At 50.9% G+C, this 11145-nt stretch overlaps 1 protein-coding gene across 5 annotated transcripts in view; it reads left to right on the forward strand.

Moving 5' to 3' along the window:
• Nucleotides 1-6661, forward strand: part of DCTD (dCMP deaminase) — a 56728-nt gene extending 50067 nt beyond the window's left edge. For all 5 annotated transcript variants that reach the window (XM_045552457.1, XM_045552459.1, XM_045552460.1 and 2 more), the window contains exons 7-8: nt 1307-1407; nt 5297-6661. In XM_045552457.1, the coding sequence (XP_045408413.1) occupies nt 1307-1382 (76 nt within the window). In that variant the 3' untranslated portion in view covers nt 1383-1407; nt 5297-6661. The remainder of the gene's footprint in view (nt 1-1306; nt 1408-5296) is intronic.
• The last annotated feature ends 4484 nt before the right edge of the window (nt 6662-11145 follow it).

Genomic DNA, 11145 nt, shown 5'->3' on the forward strand with positions numbered 1-11145 from the left:
CTTGAGATGCTCCCTATTTTCATGACTAACATCTCCAGCTGACCCACTGTCACCTGTCGCCTGCCTCGGGCAGAATACCTCTCCTCCACTGCTCATGCTCCTCCCACAGAGGAGGCTCAGTCAGCATGACTCCTGCGCCCCTTCCACCTTAGGACCGAATTTTGGGGATTGTGGGAAATTTGGGGATTATGACCTGGACACGTGCCGCGCTGCCTCCCCCTGGTGCTCCCTGCTGCCCCTCCAAGGCCGCTTCTTCCCCATCACGGGGTCGGGGGCCTGCCCAGTCCTGGGGGTCAATATCAGGAAGCTCTGGTTCTTATCCCTGGTTCTTATCCAGCCTTTTCAACACAGAGGCTATTTCAGCTCCACTGCCACCCCACTGTTTAATTGTTTATTCTCAAAAGATTCCAAACTCAGGCAAGAAAGAGGAGTACTGTTTGGGGGCCCCTCCAAGAGCCCCCCAGGCTGGTTGCAACAATATCATAAGGAGCTCTCCATCCCTGCACCCCTAGAATCCATTCTCAATGCCTGTGGGAGCTTTATACAAAATAGAAATCGGATCATGCCGCTTCTTGCTTAAAATCTTCCACCGGTTTCCCATCGCAAGCAACTGGAATCAGACTCAACTCCTCTGCACGACCCCGGGATCTGGCCTCCTGCTGTCCAGCTGTGCTCGGGCCACTCTTCCCCTTGCACACGGGGCTCCTGCTTCATGGACGCCGAGCTGGGCAGGGCCTTCGGGACCCCGTCTGGAGCGTTCTTGGTTGTCATGCATGCCTCTGCCTACCTCCCCAGAGCCTTCTCATCCCCTGCCCCAAGCTGGTCCCCGCCCCACACCTTCCCACCACCCTTTGTCCTCCAGATAGTGCACATCACCGTCACTGCCTGGTGCTGACACTGTCGTGTGCATTTGCTGGCTTCCTCATTTATCGCCTGTCTCACCCACTAAAAAGGGAGCCTCCCATGAGCGCCAGGATCTGGTCTGTCCCTATCCCCTTTGCATTTCCCGTGCTGGCACAGAGTCATCCCTCAATAAAAGCCCCTGCAATGAAGGAAGGACAGAAGTGTCTGGGAGAAGCAGCCTGAAATCTGAGCCGAAAGATGTGGGACCTCGGACCTTGCTCACTGCTAATGAATTGTGTGCCCTGCACTTGTCACTAACCTCTGTTTATTCATTTCCTTCATCCCTAAACGAGAGATTCAGCTGGCTCCTGGCTAAGACTACTGCATTGAGGGAGCCTTGGGAAGGACAGACAGAGGCCACTGGAGGAATCTCTTGCTACTCCTTCTCTCTGCTGGTTTGCAGCTTCCCAGGAATGCATGCCGTGATGGCCCTGGACTCCCGACGTCTTTCCTTCGGCCTGCCCCGCTCCAGTATTTAGTGTTGCAGCTGAATTATTTAACTATGTAAGTGTTTGGGGACAGAGTTTGAAGGGCAAATAAGATAACAAACAAAGCAGCACTGTTTGCATCATTTTTTCTGCTGCCGGGGATTCTCGAGCTTTTATTTTTCTCGGGCATTTTGACTTCACCAACATAAAGAGTAAAACAAATCACACACACAAAGCAACCCCCCAGCCCCGCCAGCACCAGTGTGGCCGAACAGGAGCGATTTTCAATGAGAAGATTATACCCGCAGCTAATGGAGCAGGAGCAAGAAGCACTTGTCCTGGGCTGGCAGCGCCAAATGCCCCTTATCACCCTCAAAGAGCGGATTATTTTAATGTTAAACACAGTAAATTGCAAACTAGTAAAGTCACATTCAGACTTTCCTCCCCTCTGGTTGTCCGGTGACAGGCGCATGCATTAATAAGTTCCTTCTCATTGTGAGGTTTCTGTGCAGAGCGTTCTGGAGCCTTTATCTGCTTTGGTACTTTGCGTTGAACCATGCAATAAAGTCTCCTTTTTACAGTACAATACATTTCCCCAACCCTATTCTTCTGGGGCTTTTATGACTCACAATTGACAAAGCCCTCACTAATGGAAATGCAAATTTCCTACCTGTCAAAAACTGAAAATGCTTTCTGAAAACACTGGTGGGGCAGAAAGTACATTAGCATCTGCATATTAGGGAGAGAAGCCGCTTCCAATAAATTTGCAGGATAAAAATGTTTATTGGATGCTAAGATATAAATAAAATGGTACTGATAAGATCTCCCATGCAGACGGGACAGCTTCTTGGGCATTTTGAACTTTTTTAATCTCTTTGGCTTCAGCACAAGGATTATTCAGATTCAAGTAACTGGACACTGGTTTGATAAAGGCTTTGATTTGGGGACCATGGGGCAGGTGGGTTGTGTGCCCCGAATCTCAGTGCTTGCTCTGCTGTCCGTCTTGCTGAGTAAAACCGCCGAAGGTCCCACCGATGTATCTACCACAGGATTTGTCATTTCTGAGCAGTCGAGTATCTTTCTTCCTCTGCCTGGTTCTTCACCTTCTGTTATGGTCATTATTGAAATGTGTGTGTATGTGTGAAGAATGGGGAGTGAAATAGGGTATTTGCTTGGGATTTTGGTGGAGAGCAGGCCCCGGGGACGGGTCCTGGAAAGTGGGGTATCCTCCTGTGTTGGTTTGCTCGGGCTGCCCTGACAAAATGCCACAGATGGGGGGCTCAGACAACAAGAATTATTGTCTCAGCTCGGGAGGCTGGAAGTCAGAAAATCACAGTATCAACAGTGCTGGCCCCTTCTGAGGCCTGTGAGGCAGGGTCTGCTCCAGACCTCTCTCCTTGGCTTGGGGACACGGCCGTCTTCCCCGGACAGCCCAAAACAAGCAACCGAGGCAAAGATCTCAGCCGATGGAGGTTTATTAAGCCAAAGTTTGAGGTTGCACCCAGGAAAACACAGCCCACAGACACATGTGCGACTGTTTTTTCCAAAGAGGGGTTTGGGAACTCGGTATTTAATGGGAGGGAGTCCACAGAAAGTAGAAAGGAAAGGGGGGGGGGGTGGGCAGTGAGACAAATGGTTACAATCTTGAGAGACTTCAGTTAGTGCTCAGGAAATCTACATTTACAAAAGATAAGGCAATGTTTGAGGAGAAAAGGGGAGTGAGGGAAGAATTAGGCAGATGTCTCTGGGTGGAGGGATGATTGATCCCATCTTGTGTCTGTTCTACACCTAGAGCAACAACTGGCACGTCCTTATTTATGGGAGGCCGACAAAGAGAATCCATGTGAGCAACCTGTGGGGGCCGTCCTTGTAGATGCCTGAGGCCTTTGGTCTTTCCTGGGCCCAGGCTGACGCAGAATGTTAGTGACAGCTGTGTTGCATGACTCAGCCTCCAGACTTGACCTTCGCTTTTGCATAAGGAGTGTTGAGGGGTGCTGAGATTTTTATTTTCCTTTTATAGCACTATTCCTGTCTCTTGTGTCCAGATTTCCCTCTTTTGAAAGGACACCCATCTTATTGGATTAGGGCCCACCCCAGTGACCTCATTTTCACTTGGTTCCCTCTGTAAAGACCCAGTCTCCAAATAAGATCACATTCTGAGGCGCTGGGGGTTAGGACCCCAACATATGAATTTGGGGGCGGGGGAAGGCACAGTTCAACCTGATGACACTGCACGTCTGGAAGTGTGCAGGGGCTCGGACCCACGGAGCTCTTCTTCTGGGAGAGTGGGGAGAGGTGAGAGACGGGCGGGCTGTCCCTGCCCTTGGCCCCTGTTTCTTGTCACTGCAGCCTGCCATCGAGGCGACTGACTCTTTCCAAGGACCCAATTAGGGGCTTCTCCTCAGTGGCCCAGCACAAGTCCTGATGTTCAACACATTTTAATTACTTTTTAAATGCACCCTAATCACAATACACTGCAGGAGAGCCCGGCGAGAGTGCCTTGCCCCGCAGAGGGCCATTCTCTGTGAAAGAGGGCTGCTCTCGGGGACGGCAGAGGGGCCAGAGCACAGGCATGTCTCGGGACACGAGGGCAGGAGACCCTCCCATCCTCAGTGGGGAGTAGCAGCGTTTCCATCTCTTCTCCCTGGTTCAAAAGTGGCGGGGACGTGGGACATGGTGCCACGCAATGCTGCAAACAGATGGGTCAGACGCGGTGTGTTCTCGGGCAGTGCACAGAGCAGGCCAGGGTGACCGGCTCAAGCCCCTGTTGGTGTCCTCTGAGGCAGAGTGATTTGTCAAAAATGTAGAGCTGACAGAAAAATTAATTGTATCTCATTTACTTGGCCATGGCCTCACAAATGGGAAAGAAAAAGAGATCAAGCCCTCCTTCAGTTCCGGAGTAGCCCCAGGAAGAGTTATAGGACATTACTGTTATTATCACTCTGGCTTAGACAACAGAAATGTATTGTCCGTAGTTCTGCAGTCTAGAAGTCCGAAGCCTAGGTGTCGGCAGGGCCCCGCCCACTCCTGGAATCCACCAGGGAATCTCTCCCTGCCTCCTTTGGTTTGCGGCAATCTCTGACATTCCTTGGCTTGTAGCTGTGTCCCCTGATCTTCTACCTCCACGTGGTGTTCTCCTCTGTGTCTCTGGCCTCACGTGGCTGTCTTTTTGTATAACAATATTATTTTAAAAGGCTGAGGTCAGAGGCTAGACACTTGTGACCTGCAGGCCCAACTGAGATACTGCTTTCATTTTGATGAAGTAAACTCAAATGTTTTTAGGATCTGCTCTGGTTTGCCGCAGTCACCACCACTCCCTATTGTCACTCTTTTGGGATTCTAACCTGTCAAGTTTTGGAGGTGGGCACTGCTGCTTGGGGCTGGAGAGGGAGGGTGAAGGAGAGTGTCCACCTTGCACCAGGACGTGTGCAGGGGTGAACTATGAGGATGGCAAGGCTCTGTGTCTGCCCCTCCCAAAGCTCAAGAGCAGCAGCACCATTCTGGGGGAGGCAACAGGGGGCCTGAGTGCTGCGTGGCCTCTGGGATGTCCTGCTGGGTGACTTGCATGTGGGGAGAGAGATTGCAGGAGCCGAGGAACCACATGCCTGGGGCTCGTCAATGAATCTCTATGGGCTGCAGAACAAAAGTCTTCTCCAAGTTTCCTCAATTGCATGAACTTGGAGGTGCTTATACCAAAGAAGGACCTGGCCCCAGAGACTGAGGTAGGAGGGCTGGGTGAGGCCCAGCCACATTTATTTATATGTATTTTATTGATTTTTGCCTTATGATATTTGTCTTATAGAATTTATTATATACAATGTATTTATTATATAATAAAAGATGTGTTTATTATAATATGACATTGGATTTCCATATTCAGACTATAATAATGTATTGTAAAATTAAATATGTGAATATAACTAAATAATATATTTATTTTTATTTTATGTTATCATTTCCCACAGGACTTTTGTTCGGGGGAATTTTGAATGAACAAAAACAGAAGAAAAGGTTGAGATTGACATCAAGTAGATAGTTAGGAGACATGCCTGTGGTCCAGCCAGGAGGCAAAGGTGACTTGGACTCGCTGGTGGCTCTGGGGGTGCAGAGAGATAACTGAGAGATAAAACCAGCAGGGCATTGAGACTGTCTGAATCCTGGGGTCTGCAACTCAGGAGAGAGATGTTGGGGAGAATAAGAGAAGTCATGAGCATAAAAATGGCAATCGGCACCTTTTGCAAGACAGAATGTGTACATGGAAGATGGCCAGACCATATGTAAACACAGAACTCTGGCCCAGCACCGGCAGCAACCTGCCCAGGGAACAAACCCAGTATCTGCAATAATCAGTCCAGGAAGCCGGCTCATTTCCAGTCAGGTGTGGAGGAAGTCAGAGTGGGTGCAGTTACCCCGAATGGCCAAAACCCGATCGACAACTGACAGCTGGCCTCATTTTTGTCCCTGCTTTGGACCAGAGAAAGCCACATATGCACCCTAAGTAGCCACACGGATGCTGCTTCTAGTCACCTGCCTGCAGCCCCCATCGGGGCATGATGGGGGCTATGCCTGAAGCCCCCCTTTCTCCCACTGTGGAGCTGTCCCACCCTCTGCCTGCCTTCCAGCCTTTGCCAGAGCACAGGTGACGGTGGCTGACTCCCTTGCTGTGGCAAACTCGGGACAAATAGCTTTTGCCTCTTCCCATTGCGTTGGTCTTCATTTACTCTCCACGCCCTGAGCTTCCCTTTTCCTTTGCGATTATTGTTTCCCGGGCAGGCGCAGGTGCGCCTTGACTCCCCAAGAGCTGTGTGCGGCTGCAGCTCCCAGTGGAATCTCTTTTCCTGGCGTCCCCATGTTCCTTGGCTCACTCTTCCCGTTGTCCCTTTCATGTCACTGCCCTTTTTCCTCTCCCTGTATTCCTTCCTCCCCTCCTCATTTCTCAGTCGTTACTGGGTTAAAGGACTAAAGAACTGGTGACTCCTTGTCAGGGCGGGCTTGCAGGAGGGGTGGGAGATCAGGACAGAGGAACAGAGAGGCCCTACCAGGACCGGTCAGCCCATTGCCACCAGCATGAGCTGGGCGACCCAACTGGACTTTGGTATCTCCAGTGTCTTTGGTTATGTGGATATTGATTTTAGTTTCCATCTGTCACTTATGACTAATGTGGCCCTGGTGATGAACATGTTTTGAAGAGAAAAACAAACTGGGGACAATTGACTTGTTACTGAAAATTAATTAAAGCTAGATTCCAGCAGAGGAGAAGAGCAGAAAGATGTCAGGATAATTTAGAGGCATGGTAAAGGTAAATCACGGAACACTCAATTTCACAGCATGTTCAGTCCTTATCATAAAGGAGAATAAACATGTCCTTGTTAGTAATTTGTGGGCAGAGCTGACTTGGGCTTCCAGGGCTTGGCAAAGCTTGGCCTCGCTGTGTTCCTAAGATCCCTGCAAAAGGACTGGCCACAGGCAGATTTGCTCATTTTACCAGGGGTTATAACTTTCTCCCTCTGTTCTAATAAAAAAAAAAAGGCCTCACTATTCCGTGGGCCCTGGGCCTCCTCCCTCCCCGGGAAGTTAATGCAGGTTAGTTTTGCCCAATTTCCCAGATTCCTTAATGAAGGAAAAGCTAAGAAAAGTTGAAACATGAAGTCATCTGAAACAAGATAAACATTTCTAATTTGAACTTGTCCTCTTTAGGTGATCTTCCAGAAGGCTCCAGGGCCCTTGATAAATTAGTTCTCCAGCTCTAATTCCAGGAGTGATTGTGAGAGAGATGGAGAGAGCCATTGAGAGGAGAGGAATTTGGAGAAACGTTTGTTTGTCAAGGCCAAGTTCTGCCACCTTTCCGGGTGAGGTGCTGGCTTGCTCAGCCCTGCCCTCTGGGGGTGCATCTTTGGTGGCATGTGAGCAGGCAGGGCAGGGCCAGGCCCTCCTGTGAAAAGCATGGGGCTTCGCTAGTCAGGTGGCCCAGGGTTGGAATCCTCGCTCTACTACATCTGTGGCATCTGCCCTCCCCTTGCCGGCCTCACCTCTGAATCTCAGCTGCTTCATTATAAATGGGGGGTCGTTATAGCATTTGCTTCACAGGCTTATTAAGTGGGTAAAGTAACACCTATATAAACCATTTAGAATAACAATCCTCTTGCAACAAGTGCTGTTGTCAAAACCACAAGGGGTTTCTACCTAGGTCCAGTTGCTTGTCTCACAAAGATCCGATTATTGAGACAATGAGGATTGACAAGGAACAAAGGAATTTTTAATACTCGGGAAAATGGGAGAGTTGGCCTCAAACCCGTCTCTCTAGGGGCGATCATGGGCTTTTAAAGGAGGGGCCACATGCCTTGGGGCAGGTCATGGTGCAACTAACAAGGGGCTTTGTGCATTGGGGGCAGGTTGTGGGGGTTGGAGAATCTGGGTGTCAGGAAGTCTGCCCAGGGGCTTCAGAATCTCAGCTCCTTTGTCTTGCAGAAGATCCACCATTTCTGGGAAATAACTCAAAAACTCATGCAGTGACTTAGGGGAGAGGATTATACTGGGGACATTGAGATTTGTTCAGTGGGGGGCTGGTTACAGCGCTAGATGAAACGTATTCCCCTTTGTGTCCCCTACAGACTGACATACAAACTGAACAGAGCTTCACCCTTCTGCCTTAGAAGGCAGGATTATACTTTTTACTTATTCTTTTGTTTATTAACACATTCAAGCAATAGTTTTGAGGCCGACTGCATGGCCGGTGCTGTGGCCGGTGCTGTGGCCAGAGCAGTGAGCAGGGGAGGCCCTTCCGCGGTGGCTCGGGCGTGCCATGGGGTGCTGGGCAGCAGGTGAGCGAGCGCAGGGATGAACCCCACTTTCCTGGTGATTGTGTTAGTGTCCTGGGGCTGTCGTCAAATGGCCGTGAACAACAGAAACCCATTCTCTCACGGTTCTGGCGGATGGAAGTCTGCAATCAGGATGCCAGCAGGGCCGAGCCCCCTCTGAAGGCGCAAGGGAAGGGTCCTCCCTTGTCTCCTCTGGCTTCTGCTGTCGCTGGCAGTCCTTGCTGCTTTGTCACTTGTCCAAGTGTCACTCCAATATCAGCCTCCTCGTTCAGGTGGCTTTCTCCCCAGGTGTCTGTGTCCTCTTCTTACAAGGACAACAGTAACATAGGACTTAGTGTGACGTCCTGTGAACTCAGTTACATCTGCAAAGACCCTATTTCCAAGTAAGGTCTCATTCACAGGTTCTGGGTGGACATGACTTTGGGGGGCTCCATGCAACCTGGTACAGTGAAATATGCTCTGAGGACCAGGAGACTGGAGACAGTGCTGGGGCGTGGGGGTGGGGGCACAGTTGCTGGGGGGCTGGGGTGGGGGTCAGGGCGCCCACGGAGTGGGTGACCTCTGAGCTCACATGAAGGACAACAGGACATCAGCCTTGGGAAGGGTAGTGTTCACTTCTTGGGGTAAATTTCATTTCAGACAATTGGTTTTCATCCTAAGCCAGGACGTCTCCACACAGACGACACGCTAAAATCGACTGGAAAGCTTAAAAAATATACTTCCCAGTTCTCAGAGCCCTGCCTCAGACCAATTAAACATAAGCTCTGGGCCTTAGGCCCCAGCCTGTGTATTTTTAAAAGCTCCCTGGGTGATTAGAGTGAGAAGCGCGGACTGAGAACCACAGTGGAACCGGCTGTGCGAGGGAAGCGCATCTTCCCCATGCTCTTACTGTGGTGAGAGGCCACTGGCGCCTGGGTCCCCGGCATTTGGTGCATGTGTGGGCTGCAGCCTGGGACTCTCTGAGCTCCCCAGGTGATCCTAACGTGTCCCACCCAGCTCTGGCTGCCTCTGGGAGATGTCTGGGGCTGAAGCACGCAGGGTAAGGTCAACATCGGGTTACTAAAGGACCCCAGGACTCTAGGAGGGTAGCCGCAGGGTCTGAGGCCCCCAAGCCACTACTGAGGAGAGGGGTTGTAGAGAGAGGGGTTCAGAAAAGGAGGTGGGAGGCAGTGGGGTGCAGTGGCTCAGAGCAGAGGCCCTGAGTTCAAAGCGCAGCACATTTGGCATAGCATTTGGTGTGACCTTGAGCAAGCGGCTTAACCTCTTAGGCCTCAGTTTTCTCATCTGTGAAAAGAACATGATAACAGTACCTGGTCCACAGGGTTGTTGTAAAACTGACATTCAGGGACACACAGGAAGCGGTTCACACAGGCCTGGAGTTGTCAGTACTGAGTCAGATGGAGCTGCTGTATTTCACAAGAGGCACTTGTCCCCTGTCCTACGCGGGCCCAGGGCCCTGGAAGCTGCAGAATCTTAGGGGGTCTTAGAGGACCACCAGCTGGCCAACTCAGCCAAGGCTGCTGATCCTCTGGGTTTGAAATATTGATGATACTGGCCATGGCGTGCCTGACCCTGCTAACACCAGTGAAGGCCGAAAGTCCTGACGGGTTGTAAGTCGCTGGGTCCTAGAGGGAGCTTGAATCTGGCTTCTGCCTGTCTCTTGTTGGGCATCAGGGCAGCCCTGTGCACCTGTCCGTGTAGGGCCTGGCCGGTGGTGCCGCCTGGGTGAACAGTCTAGCCTGCAAGAGCAGATCAACCCCACTTCATGAGCACAGGTGGCAACTGGGCAATGGAGACCCCCTTATTTCGAGGCCCACAGATGGGCTGCTCCCTGGGACCCCACGGGCCCTGCCTCGGGGCTCCGGGCTGCAGCGGGGGCCAGCCTGCCTCCTGGAGCTGGTTCCCAGTAATGTTAATAAAGTTGAGCTGTCTCTTCCCACAGCAGGCCGCATCTGTCTTCATTGAAGCATGCTCTTGGTAATTTCATTGTGGGGTTTTCTATTAAAAAGTTTGATTAATTCCATAAATATTAAAATAAGACAGATAATTAGAATCCAGGTACTCACTGTTACACAAAAGCAGTAAAGTCTGCACTAAATTATTATTATTAATAATAAGCACTCATATAGCACTGGTAATAAGAGCACGGGGGAAGAGATTCACAGTCATTGTTATTAATAGCGTTCCTCCCAGACAGTGTGGGGCAGTGGCTGCTGCCGTCCCTGCGTTCCGGAAGGGAGGCAGAAGCCCAGTGAGGTCAAGTGATTCGCAGGGACAAGTAGGGTCGGAGCCTCGTTTTTGGCTAGTCTGTTGGTGCTCCCTGACCTAATAGTCTCCTGCTTCCTGTTCCCGGAGACAGTTTCTCCCCCTGGCTCCCGACCCGTGTCCTCCTGCTCGGGGGGCTGTCTGCGAGCAGGAGGAACCCGGGTGGTGGAGGGACGGGGAAGAGGCCAAGCGCTCGGTCCCGTGGGTGTTTGCTGGAGAGCCGGAGCTGAATAATAGGTGTCTCCAAGCCTCCATATAAATCATGTAGACAAGTTTAAACTATGAATCGTTAAGGTAGAAGGGAGGGTGCACCGAATCAATAAATAGCAAAGTAGGGGGAAACTTGTCACACTTCAGCTGCAGCACCGATTTTGTTATGTTCGGTCACGGCCGTAATTGTCTCGCTAATCACTTTATGGTGCACTCCAAAGTGGCCGTCTCAAAGGGTGAACAGAAGCCCTGATCTTATTTTTAATCAGAGGAACAAGTTGACTATAAGGAGCACTTTTTGCTTTTTTTCTTTTTAGTTTTAGTACTTGTTATAAAAAAGCCTTCTCAGCAGCTGTCTGAAGAAATGGCCTGGCCTCTGCTCTCTGGGCTTCAGGTGGGACGTTTCCCCTGCTGCTGGCCGTGGCCCGAGCGGTGCTGGTGCACACCCAGGGGACACCGGGCACCTCGCCTTTGCAGACAGCTGCCACCAGGTTCATGCAGGAGCACACGGCCTGGCTGGT

This window comes from Lemur catta, chromosome 5, assembly GCF_020740605.2.
Source record: "Lemur catta isolate mLemCat1 chromosome 5, mLemCat1.pri, whole genome shotgun sequence".
Classification (NCBI taxonomy): domain Eukaryota; kingdom Metazoa; phylum Chordata; class Mammalia; order Primates; family Lemuridae; genus Lemur; species Lemur catta.